This window comes from Nicotiana sylvestris, chromosome 5 (assembly GCF_000393655.2).
Source record: "Nicotiana sylvestris chromosome 5, ASM39365v2, whole genome shotgun sequence".
In the NCBI taxonomy this organism is placed as follows: Eukaryota; Viridiplantae; Streptophyta; class Magnoliopsida; order Solanales; family Solanaceae; genus Nicotiana; species Nicotiana sylvestris.
In genome coordinates this window covers 59,227,492-59,241,006 of record NC_091061.1, presented here as the reverse complement: position 1 = coordinate 59,241,006, position 13,515 = coordinate 59,227,492, and the positions used below count along the sequence as shown (strand labels likewise).

At 34.9% G+C, this 13,515-nt stretch overlaps 1 protein-coding gene across 8 annotated transcripts; it reads left to right on the top strand.

Annotated features, from left to right (window-relative positions):
- The first annotated feature begins 4,688 nt into the window (after positions 1-4,688).
- LOC104226790 (BTB/POZ domain and ankyrin repeat-containing protein NPR1-like) lies at positions 4,689-10,973 on the top strand. Of its 8 annotated transcripts, none has more exons than XM_070174408.1 (7): positions 4,694-4,836; positions 4,924-4,982; positions 5,070-5,149; positions 5,401-5,970; positions 7,575-8,328; positions 9,506-9,703; positions 10,383-10,973. In XM_070174408.1, the coding sequence occupies exons 4-7, from the start codon at positions 5,446-5,448 to the stop codon at positions 10,628-10,630; spliced, it is 1,725 nt and encodes a 574-aa protein (XP_070030509.1). In that variant the 5' UTR covers positions 4,694-4,836; positions 4,924-4,982; positions 5,070-5,149; positions 5,401-5,445; the 3' UTR covers positions 10,631-10,973. The 8 variants fall into 8 exon arrangements, with proteins under 8 accessions (XP_009777160.1, XP_009777172.1, XP_070030509.1 ...); XM_009778862.2 differs by having other exon boundaries at positions 4,698-4,836; positions 5,070-5,191; XM_070174407.1 differs by having other exon boundaries at positions 4,721-4,836; positions 5,091-5,149.
- The last annotated feature ends 2,542 nt before the right edge of the window (positions 10,974-13,515 follow it).

The window sequence follows — 13,515 nt, the reverse complement described above, 5'->3', positions numbered from 1 at the left end:
GGACTCGGTTTATTATGGGCTAGGTCCGAAAATTAGGCCTAAAACCGGGTAGTTTGAACCCGAATATTATTCTTTTGCCCGGATCCGAGAATAAGAAACTGTTGCTTCACTAGTCCTATGCAAGCAAAATAACTACCAAAAATAAGACTAATATTTAAACAAAACTATATCTTTTTTAAATATTTTTTCAAGATTTAAAATAGCTACAAAATATTAATAAAACTATTTTTTTGTAATTTTCGTTTTTATATAAAGATAAAATATAAAGTAATATTTTTTAATTTTTCAAAATTAAAATGACTATAAAACATTAATAGAACTATATTTTTTGGTAATTTTCGAAATTATATAAAGTACAAAATAAAGTACAATTTTTTTGTATTTTTTCAAGTTTATGAGAAATACATAAACTAAAATTTATATATATATTTTGTAATTTTTATTTTGCGAGGAAAATAAAGTAAAAATAGTCAGAGTAGCTATATTAGACCTAAATTAAATATTTAAGCTAAAAAATGTAAAAATTCCCGGGGAGGGTCAAAAATCAGGTGTCTACAATAGGGAGAATTTTTTATAACTTGGCTACATGCGTACAAGTGCTGCTGTATATTAAATAATAAATCTCATACCAAATTTCGTTTTTGGGAGTTTTGTTCTCATAACTAATGATTTAGCTATAATTGGAGGCATACAATTTCTGCTAAACCAACTTGGATTTAAACCAGTATTATTAAGATAAATCATCATAATTTATATTCTGGAATTGTGCTCTAATAATTTGAGCAAGCAATCTTGCAAAAACCAAACTGCAAGTTGATAACAAATGCACATGTGACCATAAAATAGATGCATCTATTAAAATCATATAATAGTAAATGGTCCACATGGCAGGTGACTGGACCGATATATATATCACCTTTTATTCCTTCCAGAAATCAAAGGATTCAATCCCAGCCTTTAACTGGTATATCATGAGAATAAGCAGCACAAGAGAATTCTTGAAGAATCTTCTATTCTTCAATATATGTCACTGTAATTCTTAATTAATTTTTCGCATCATAATTGAACCGAGATGGTCAACCGATCATGCCAATTAATATTTGTTTTAGTAAACCTCTAGTTTACTTGTGGCATATGATTCCAGCATCATGCTTATATTTGTTTAGTACAAATAGAAAGAAGATCGGGTAACTTTTCATATTTACCCGGTATGATTATAGAAATATGAAAATATTCAATCTTCCTTTCATTTATAGTCTCAATATGACAATCACTTTGACTTATATATTTGAAACTCAAAAAGTTTCTTTTGAGACTTTACAATATCAATGTCATGAATAAGCTTATTCATCCGGGTAGTAACAAATTAGTTTTTCCGGAGTTCTTAACAACTTTTGTACTATAAAATCATTTATCATACCATTCATATGGTAAATGTCTCCTTCACGGAGAAAATTATATCATAATAAATTGTCATGGTCAAAATCATCATAAGCAAAATCATTTCTTGCTTTAATTTTGTCTTTAATAACTTTTATAAGGCATGACAAAATAATATTTATCATATCATATGTACGCGACCGATTACATATTCATGTAACCACACAATAATATTTATTCTCTTTATTTTACTTAAACCTCCCTTAGAGGTGAGTTGTGTGATATTCATATAATCATGAATTGCATGTCTTTATTCATTGCTTTTATCACATATTGCCACATTTAACTTTAGGAATGAGTTTGCATTCTCAATGCTTATCACAAGTCACATTCTCTTCAAGGAATGGATCATAATAAGTGACGTGCTTTATTATTTTCATACCAATTTGATGGTAAGCATTGCCTTCACATTTTGAAGGACTATTTTGAGAACCCTTATTGTTCTCCTTTTATAATCATAGTGATGATTATTATTATTTTGATATTTGGAACGCCCACGTTCATTGTTCAACCACTTGTCTTCATTGAAACTTATTATGCACTGCTATCACATTCACTTCAAGAATGGAGCAAATCAAGTGGGACATTTTTCATGCCTTTTCATGAAAAATATATTATTTTTCTTTAGTCATCATTATATCATCAATATGGTACATTGGGACTCAAATCCAATGTCTTACCAATATAAAGGCATGTTAGGCCATAATAAATTGGGACTCAAACCCAACTCTTATCATTATGGAGCATCAGGACTTGATCCCGATGTCTTATCCCCAATCAATGACATAATAGGCTAAACAATATTGAGATTCATTCTCAAGCCTTAATTTCAATCACATGCCAAGAAAGTTATACACAACTAATTTGCAACTTAGCAAATCAAATTTGCTTTCTTAAATAAGTGTACAAATCTCAAATCAGCGTAAAGCTTTATTAATTATTTGTAGCATCTATATGAAATACAATTGTTTGTAGTCAGAATATTTCTTCTAAATTCTATTAGAGTTTAAAAGGATCATAAAATCATTGTCATAATATTTATTGAGTCTCTCTCAAAAATATTGTTGTTTTCGGGGTATACCCTACCTATTGGATTTGATTTAACGCCATGACTTTCCTTCACTCAATTCAACCAAGCAATTAGTGAATAAATTTATCAAAAGTACACCATATAGGTAACAACACATACATAGTACTAATACATAAATTCAGCATTTATATTACCTGAAAAGTGACATTATAGGTAACAACTTACCAGTTGTAGCTTGTGCATCATTTATATAAAATACTTAAAAATGGTAAGTCAGTAGCAAGCATCAAGTAGGCCATGGATACTCAAAAATACTTCTTCTAGTAGTCATACTAATCATTGTTTGCTTTCAAATGATACGACCATAAATTATGAAGTATACTTTCTCAATAGCTTTTGAAGTAACTAATCAACCTAGATAAAGATGTGAAGTATTTCTTGTTTTCTTCAAGATGACTTATGCTTTTAATCAGTATGACCAATTTTATTTTATTTTTTATTCCTTTTTTTGGTACTATATGCAAGTGTAAAAATCCAAAAGAAAAAAAAATATTCATCCAAGTAAAAGAAAATGTTAAAAGCGGCAGGACAGATTGAAGATAGTTAACACATAAATATGAATAAGACAATTTATATAAAATATCCTTGGTTACCATGACATGCATCATATCAACAATTAACTGCTACTATGATTTTAACATATAGAACTTCGAAAATTTTATTCCATTCATGTGATATAAAAGATGTAATATTAATATGTGCTTATGCAATACAGGTGTAGTACGAAGTTGTGTGCATATGAGATTTTAAAGGAATGACAAGTATAAGATAATCATACCTTCTTACATTTCATTACTTACCATATGTAGTTTCTCTTTACATTTAACCATGTGATGATATGTATGGCTTCAAATTGTAATCTTTCTGGATGTAGTATATATATATATATACAATTGGTTAGAGACTCGTGCTGATAACGTGTTATGAAATAAAAGCAATTTAGTAAAACATGAACAAGAAATAGAGATAGAGAGAAATGAAGAAATTTTCTTCTTAAATTGTGTGTATTTTCCTATCTATTACAAAACCTTTATATAGACATGAAAAGTGAAGAAAATATGTCAAGGAATATGTCATTGAACATAGAAAATATGTCATTGAATATGTCATTAACCATTTGAGAGAAAGATCATGGAGGAAGAGTAGACATCCACCATATTTTGATTTTTATCGTAACAAAGGGGATAATATATAGATTTTCGCAAAAATAAAATATGTACTTGGTAATTCGGTCTTTGTTGAAGGGAGTACTTATGTTTTTCCATAGTAGTTATTGTAAATTACTACTCATCAAACTTGTTTTGCCCCACTTTCCTCAGAAAAGTCACTTTTGATATTTTAAAGAAACTTGTTTTCCCCGAGAATTTATTGACAAACATACCTTTAATGGTGTCTCATGTTCTCTATGATTCGTTTCATCTTAATATTTTAATATGAGAATTTTGTTTTTAGATTATAGGAGCATTAAAGTTTGATATTTATGTAACAAATATAAATCCAAATAATATTAGTTTTCTTATTTCACAATTTAATGTGCCAAAATGAATTGAGATGATTGAAACAATTGCAAAAAAGTGTAATTTTTAATTAGAAACACAAAATTAACATAAAAATATAATAACATAAAACTTTCTCTCTTTTGTTCCTCTTAGTGTCCAGCTTTTATCTAGTAGTTATTGTTTTGCTTTTCATCTATATTCCTGTGATGTGATGCTGTTATTTCTTTCTAAAGTTTTTACGGATAAAATTAATATATTAGCTCTTTTTATTTTACTGAGCCTAGGGTCTATCAGAAACCACCTCTCTACCGATAGGGATAAGATCTGCGTACATACGGCCCACCCAAGTGACTTGTTGTTGTTGTTGTTGTAATAACATACCTAAAACTTTCTCGAGATAACCAGCTGAAGTGACTACCGTTGGTACAGTCAAATTGACAAAGCAATGCCATAGCCGCCAACTGTATCAGCCTAACGTTGGCGGGTAAGTGACGTTCGTAACCACTACGCAAAACAAGCGCTCCAAGTCTTAGCAGTAAAGTGTCCAAGTACAAAATCAAGTGGTTAGGAGCTAATATCCGTACCCTATTCACAAGTTTAGTAGCCAATAATTACTACTCCTTTTTGCCTTATTCCGTATCTTTGTCATCTCCTATTTCAGTTTAATTATTACTCTACAACCATAGAGCTGCTTTTTAGAGAGAAAGCAACAAGAGATTCTCTTTTCTTGATTTGTGAAATTGTGGGCATATTCCTTATCCTTATGATCTGAGCCACTTGTTCTTTGTGGTTTTGGCCAAAGATCAGGTAAAGTGGACTAGTTGACTTTAGCAATTTGCCAAACTTTTTTAAGATCTTGATACTTTTAGTTGAAGTATTTGCTTGTTTGTGAAGTCGGACACCTCAAACATTGATTCTTGGTGTTCTTGTGAAGAGTAGTGCCCCCTTTCCAGGTAACTGAGTATAGTAATAATAGTATTAGAGTTCTAGTTATTTGAGCATCTTTCTTTGCCTAGATATTACTCTCACCAAAAATTTAGTCTTTTTTCCTTTTCTCTTAGGTGTTGTTGCTGTTCTGAGATGATTTGGAATCAAATGGACTAATGCTTTTCCATCCCCGGTAAAGTAGCTGCACTAAACCTTTGAGGGGCTACTTACCTAGGCAAGTTCATGCCTTCTTTTGGACTTGTCTTAGGATTTAACTGTCAGTTAGCTGAAGAATCTTGAAAGTTACCGTTAACTGTTTTATTGTTTGGGTTAAATAGTTATTTGGATATTGATCAAATAATTCTTTTATGTTCAAGGACACAAGATTGAACTTCCATAATGTTTGAGGTTTATTAGTCTATGATGATATTCTTGTTTTCTTAGGGATTCTTGCTATTTTGGATAACAAGAAAGAATTAAGCTTGAATTATGGACAATGGCAGTGAACTTTCATCATCTTGGAGTTTTGCTTCATCCTCTTATGAATCAGACAGGGACTGTATCCACGACGAACCAGGGACACGTCTTGATCTGCTGAGCCTGAGTAAGCTAAGTGGTAATCTCGAAAAGCTCGTGCTTAATGCTGAATATGACTATAGTGATGCAGAGATAGTTGTTGATGGAATCACTGTCGGTGTTAATCGCTGTATTCTTGCTGCACGAAGTCAGTTTTTCCATAAAAAATTTAAGGACAATGAGAATTCTGTGAAGGAAGGAAAACCTAAGTATTTACTGAAGGACTTGTTGCCTGGTGGCTCAATTGGTTATGAAGCATTTATGGTCTTCTTAAATTATTTGTATACTGGAAAGCTTAAGCCTCCTCCTCCGGAAGTTTCAACTTGCGTTGATATCACTTGTACTCATGATGCTTGCCGCCCTGCCATTAATTATGCTGTGGAACTCATGTATGCTTTTGCCACTTTCCAAATTAAAGAACTTGTCATGGCTGTTCAGGTAAGCATAGCTATCTCTTAAATCTATATGCGTAATAAATGTATTGTGCACTGAATTTGTTCTTAGACTCATAGAATTATACTTGGGACACTTGTTGTTCTAAAGGGAAAAATGTGGTCAGCATACCTGAAAATGCTTTACTAAGACACCATGTTTCAGCTTGTTCTTTGGTTGGTGCCTAGATGATATAAGCTGAACTGACGCGAAGGAATGTGTCTTTGTTTTGCCAAGTGAAGCAGCTTTATAAATAAACATATCACTTCAACAAAATAAATGGAAACCATCACCTTTGAATAACTAGAAGTTTACGGCTTCATCTATTATTCAATATTGAATCAAAATTTGGGCTGCTCACCTTATGGGATTTTACTGGGTCGTTGTTGTCGTCGTTGTTGTTGTTGTTGTCTGCTAAGTCATTTATTCAATACTGCATCATAAGTCAGATTTACTCGCTCTGAGCGTCCATTTATAGACAGATGAATATGCTGACACATTATGATGTGAAAATTCTATATATGACAGTTAATAAAGTATAAGTTTACGCATGTCAGCTTAGTGATTTGGATAGAAACAGAAGTATTCTTCAAGTATAGTTACTGTTATATATATTCATAAAAAGCTGCAGCAGATTTAGTCCAAAAGGCTGAGTGAAGCATGGCAATTTTAAGTAATTGGACATTTGATTATCATCCTGACTGGACCTGCCCAGCACTCTGTCAACTATATGTGCGATTGGAACTCAGTGGCGGAACCACCTTGTAGGGTAGGGGTGTCATGGCACCGGCAAGGTTGGCAAATTTTATATATACATATGTTGAAGTTTTCTTGAACAACATTAAATATTCTAATCCTTCCACACGTAGTCTCAAACTAGACAAAGGTGTCATGCTGTAAAGCCTTTTAGAAAGCTTTTCTTGTGTGTAAGGCTCAAGTTCGAAACTTGGGGACTTGTCGTTTATCTAGTTCCGCATTTACTTATGGGATGTAATTGTGTAATTTACCTATTGAAAATGTCTTTTTTTCTTATTCTGATTGGTGTAATTCCTCTATTGAAAATGTTATTTTACTTGTGCAAGTTTATTTTTTATAGAGAGAGTGTGATTCTCTAAATGAAAAATGTTATTAATCTACATGTGCAAGTTTATTTTCAATATATAGGAAAAGATGTAATTACCCTAGCGGAAATACTGTTTTCACTTGTGTTGTTAATAATAGAGGTGTGATTCCTTGTTGAAAACGTTGATTCCATTTTTTTCTTGATATAAGAGATGTAATGTTCATATTTGCAAATCAAAAACCTATTAAGTTGACCCAACTACTCTCGAAGGAGATTGAACGGAACTGAATACACATTCCACACAAAAACTATAGTCAATATAAGATGTACATTAAAGGAAATGTGGCACCCGCCACCTTCGAATCCTGGATCTGCCTCTGGAACTTGAGAGTAATAACCATGCATTAATTTGAAGGAGCTAGGTTATTGAACTCATACCAGTTGAAAAGAAAGCAGAGCACCTTTTCATGAGATTTGTGTTGCATCTAACTATGTTATGTTTTCTATTGCATTATACAAGTTCTGATTGGGATTTTTGCATGTGCAGCGGCATCTTGTCAATCTGGTTGATGAGGCTACAGTGGATGATGTAATTCCTATACTTTTAGTGGCCTTCCACTGCTCACTGGACCTACTTTTAGAGCGCTGCGTGCAGAAGGTGGAACGATCTGACTTGGATATTTTTACACTTGAGAAAGAACTTCCTTCCAAAGTTTTGACAGATATAAAGGCACGCCGCCTTAAGTCCCAAATAGTGATTGAACAAGACACAATGGAAGGTGGTTCCCTACACGAGAAGAGAATTAGGAAGATTCTCAAGGCTCTAGAGTCCGATGACATTGAATTGCTGAAGTTACTCCTGGGAGAGTCTAATGTCACTTTAAATGATGCTTGTGCTCTTCATTATGCAGCTGCCTATTGTAACTCTAAGGTTGTAAATGAGGTACTCAAGATGGGTATAGCTGATGTCAATCTTCGTAACTCCCGAGGATATACGGTCCTTCATGTTGGTGCTAGACGTATGGAACCATCAATAATAATGAGTTTACTTGACAAAGGAGCATCTGCCTTAGATACGACACTGGATGGACTTACAGCATTATCCATCTGTTTGAGGGTGACTCGGCTAAAGGATTATAATGAGACAGCAAAAGAGGGAGAGATAACTAATAAAGACCGATTATGCATTGATGTTTTGGAGAGAGAGATGAATAGGAATCCAATGATTGGAAACATATCTACATCATCATCTGTGGTGGCTGATGATTTACTCGCGATGTTGCTGCTCTTAGAAAATCGAGGTGCCTTAGTTAACTCTAATAAAAATTCTATGTTCACATCTGAAGCATGTTAGTCAGGATTAGTTTTAGCTAGAACCATTTCAGCACTCCTTTATTATTGATATATAAAGCTTGTCCAACATAAAATACTTCTTTTCATCAAGTAATATAGTTCATTCCTCCTTTGGCAACATCACCCCCCAACCCCCCCCCCCCCCAAAAAAAAAAAAAAAGAAAAGGAAAAGAACACTAAGAAAAGAAACAGAAGAGAAAGAAAATCTTCAGATGGTGCCCTGTTTGAAACTTCTTTCATGCAAAATGTCATTTAGGGCTCTTTTCTTTCGTCGTAAGTTTAAGCCTTGATCACATTAGACACATGTCTTCAAGTTTATTCTGTACATTTAAGAGAACCGTTATCAAATTATTACGATTTCCATTTATCTGTTTATTCCAGCTATCCGTTTCATCAATGTTCAGTGCGAAGTAATAGTGTTTATAGCTATCAAAATCCATCACTAGATGATTAACTAAGAGAAAATCAAGTACCAGCGCACAAGTGCTGGTACTGTAGCATACATGCCTTGTCATATATTAGCTATCTTGTATTGCAATTTGATGTGAATTTATACTATTCTTTTACTTCCTTAGTAATCTCAAGAATATGCAAGATGAAAAGTATTTTGCTACTATCCTCTAAAATATGTATTTGATAGAATAGTTTCGGGATATTGTAGATTTAATAGCTAAGTTTCTTTTGGCTTTCCCTCCCAAGTAATATTGAATATGCATCTTCAAATGAAACAAGTTAAAGTAAGTTTATGCATGGATGGTCACTTGGTATTGCCGCAAATTGTTCGCATGACTATTTTCCTTAGCCCTGATAGTTAGATAGGTGCAGTTCATAACTCTTCCCTCAAGAAGCTAATTTTAAGTAGCAGCTTTCATTTTAGCCAGAAAGGAGTCACATTTCCTTTTTCTTTGCTCATTTCTAGTTTTCCTTTGTTGATACTTCCCTTGTTTTATACTTCATATTTAAGTTCCAGATATCAAGATAAACCTCACACTAAACAATGATGGGGTTTATATCATATAGATGCGAAAAACATGTTTGATGGTGTTCATACTTTGCACTCTTATGTCCCTGCATTTATGTTCTTGATCCGTGTCCGAGTGTTGCCTAACTAGTGTTTTGTTGCAGTGGCAATGGCACGCATGATGTTTCCCATAGAAGCCAAGCTAGCCATGGATATAGCACATGTTGAGTCGACCTCGGAGTTTACTGGCCTTTCAGAAATAAATGACTTATGTGGAGATCTGACAGGGGTTGTTTTGAATGGATTTCCACCTGAAAATGTAAAAGGACTCCAAGAGCGACTGGCAGCCCTGCAGAAAACAGGTAATTGCGAGGACCTTAATTAGAGGAGGAAGAATTCCTAAAACTTAAGATGGAACAAATTTTAATTCCTTATGTTTGTCATTAAGCCTTTGAATATGTTCTTTCATGTCCATAATATGTGAAAACCTTTGTTTCTGTCTTTCTAGGTTTCACTAAATTATACAAGTGTAGGCTAGCCTATTTTGTTTATGCTATTTGCTTTATAAAAAAAGTTCTAAAACTTATAATTAAATTTCCCTTTCCGCTTATAGGAGATCAAGGAGGGGAACCTTTGCGCAACTGGTAAAATTGCTGTCATGTGACCAGGAGGTCATGGGTGCGAGCCGTGGAAACAGCCTCTTGCAGATATGCAGGGTAAGGCTGCGTACAATAGACCCTTATGGTCCGGTCGGCCCTTCCCCGGACCCCGCGCATAGCGGGAGCTTAGAGCATTGTGCTGCCCTTTTACTTATAGGAGATCAAGAAATTAAAGCAATTTCATAGATATGGCCTTTTATTCCTTTCTCCGTTTATTTAGGCTTCAAAAGGCAAAAGCTCAACTGTATGCAGGCATATGTATCTGTTTGAATCTATTGAAATGTGTTTATCAATATTTCTTCCAGTAGGCTTGATAAATGAATGTCACTAAGGCTCGATAAGTTCTTTCTCAATGCTGCCTTTTTTTCCAAAAATGTGACAGTGGATACAGGTCGACGTTTTTTCCCTAATTGCTCGGACATTCTGGACAAAATGCTAAATCCATTGACGCTGGAAAGTGGCACACCTGAGGAACAAAGATCGAAGAAGATGCGTTACGAACAACTTAAGGATGATTTCGAGAAGGCATTCAACAAAGACAAAGCTGAAAATCACTGGGCAGGCTTCAAAACATCTTCCACCACATCTTCTCCTAAGAGTAATAAGAGAAAAAAGATTAGAAAAAAGTAGGAAGCTCTTCATGTTTTGGTTATTATTTTTGGCAGCTTGTTTTGTATAGTAAGTCCTAGTGAACATGCATCATCTGTCAGCCATTAGAGGCTACCATGTTGTAAAAAGGTTTAATCTCGAACATTTGAGATAAAAAGAATGGGTTTGGGAGGGGGTAGGGGGGGGGGGTAGAAAAGAATGGTAGGAGTAGGAATGGTCTTTTGTTGCACTTTTTTGTCCTAACTTCTGAATTGATGAATGTTAGCCATGTTGGAGTTAGAAAATCTAACAAGGAGTTTAAAAAATACAAGAATTCCACGCTTGAGATTCAATAATCCATGCCTATACAAAAAGCCTTTTTTTTTGTGATATGTGTAGAATAATATTCAGGCAAAGCGAATTCAATTGAACCATCTCGGACCATATAGCTCCGCTCTCTAATTGTTAGTGGAGCTAAATTACAAGGCCTCTCTACAGCATTATCCTCCTCTTGCATTCTCCTTAACAAGATTATCCCTGTGTTCCCATCTTCAGTTTGATATTGCTTTCATAATTTTGTTGGGCAAGTTTTTAGGCATATATTAAGCAAAATTGAGTTTATGGTTGTTAATTAATATGCAGATGATGTTGAAGTTTGGCAAATTTGTCCCACATCGGTGTGCTCTTGAATTTTGCGGAGATTTTCCCCCTATAAAAGAAGGCCTAATGTTTAGAATTTAAACACACCTCTCATTTGCCTTCTCATCTGTTTAAGGCATTTGTATCTTCTCTCTTTAGTATTATTTCACTTGTATTTTTGGAGTGGAATAAAATATTTGGTTGTGTCCGAGGAGTAGGCAAAATTAGCCGAACCTCGTAAATTCTGGTGTTCCCTTTATTGTTGCTTTATTGTCTTATTTATTATTTGGTGGCTGTCATAATTTTTGGTATAGTAGTTGTGACTTATTCACACTCTATACATTTGGCTTCCGCAACAATTGGTATCAGAGCCAAGGTACTGTCTAAGTATGCTCTGTGGTTGCAGCATAGTCTGATCTTCCACATCAGAAAAGATTTATCTTGGTAACTGAGTCAAGGTTCTGTCTGAGTATGCTCTGTGGTTGCAGCTTAGTCTGATCTTCTACATCAGAAAGGAAATAATCTTGATTTGTGTCGTCAGCTATTAAATAATATTTGTGTCAAATATGGGAGACAATAAACAAGAAGAATCTACATCAAGTGTCAACAATACGTCATCATTGGCATCTTCGCTTATGACAAGAATTGTGTCAAATGCGAAATTTGCGGTAGAAATTTTTGACGGGTCCGGACATTTTGGGATGTGGCAAGGCGAGGTTCTAGATGTCCTTTTTCAACAAGGGCTAGATCTGGCCATTGAAGAAAAGAAACCAGATGTTATTGGAGAAGAAGATTGGAGAATTATCAACCGTGTTGCTTGCGGTACCATTCGATCCTACCTTGCTAGAGAGCAGAAATATCCATACACAAAGGAAACTTCTGCAAGTAAATTATGGAAAGCACTGGAGGATAAATTTTTGAAGAAAAATAGTCAAAATAAATTGTACATGAAGAAGAGACTGTTTCACTTCACCTATGTTCCTGGTACCACGATGAATGAACATATCACCAGTTTCAATAAGTTGGTCACAGATTTGCAAAATATGGATACAACTTATGATGATGGTGACTTGGCCTTGATGTTGTTGGCGTCACTTCCTGATGAGTACGAGCACCTTGAAACTACTCTACTCCATGGAAATGACGAAGTTTCTCTTAGAGAAGTTTGTTCGGCTTTGTACAGCTATGAACAAAGAAAGCGAGAAAAACAGAAGGGCGGAGAAGGAGAAGCACTATTTGTGAGGGGTCGTCCTCAAAGTCAAACGAGGACAAAGAAGGGAAGATCCAAGTCAAGATCCAGACCCAGCAAAGATGAATGTGCCTTTTGTCGAGAAAAAGGGCACTGGAAGAAAGACTGTCCGAAGTTGAAGAATAAGGCCAAACATAACAATGGAAATGCCATTATGGATTCAAATGTAGCTGATTGTGATGATTCAGACTTCTCATTAGTTACAACAGAGTCATCAACATCATCAGACATATGGTTGATGGACTCGGCTTGTAGCTATCATATGTGTCCCAACAGGGACTGGTTCGTGGATTTTCAAGAAGGAGAATATGGAATTATTCACACAGCGGATAACAGCCCTCTTACCTCATATGGGATTGGTTCAATACGATTAAGGAACCACGATGGAATGATCAGAACATTAACAGATGTTCGATATGTACCAGATTTGAAGAAGAATCTCATCTCTGTGGGAGCCCTTGAATCAAAAGGGTTCAAAATCATTGCAGAAAATGGAGTGATGAGAGTATGCTCCGGTGCACTAGTGGTAATGAAGGCTAATCGGAAGAATAATAATATGTACCGCTATCGTGGCAGTACAGTTATTGGGACAGCGACAGTGACATCCAGTGACGACAAAGAGGCAGAAGCAACCAAGCTATGGCACATGCGCTTGGGACATGCTGGAGGAAAATCCTTGAAAACTCTATCAGATCAAGGATTGTTAAAAGGAGTCAAGGCTTGCAACTTGGAGTTTTGTGAGCATTGTGTTAAAGGGAAACAGACAAGGGTTAAATTTGGTACATCGATCCATAATACTAAAGGCATTTTGGATTATGTACACTCTGATGTTTGGGGTCCTTCCAAAACACCTTCATTGGGTGGGAAGCACTATTTTGTAACCTTTGTTGATGATTTTTCCCGAAGAGTATGGGTGTGTACAATGAAGAGCAAAGATGAAGTGTTGGGAATTTTTCTCAAATGGAAGACGATGGTGGAGAATCAAACAGGCAGGAGGATCAAGTGTATTCGCACAGACAATGGAGGTGAATACAAAAAT

Bases quoted from the DNA above. Each gene is read 5' to 3' on its own strand.
- LOC104226790 (XM_009778858.2), top strand. From the start codon at position 5,446: ATGGACAATGGCAGTGAACTTTCATCATCTTGGAGTTTTGCTTCATCC. The intron at 5,971-7,574 runs GTAAGCATAGCT...TTGCATGTGCAG, and splicing joins AACTTGTCATGGCTGTTCAG to CGGCATCTTGTCAATCTGGT. The intron at 9,704-10,382 runs GTAATTGCGAGG...AAAATGTGACAG, and splicing joins GGCAGCCCTGCAGAAAACAG to TGGATACAGGTCGACGTTTT.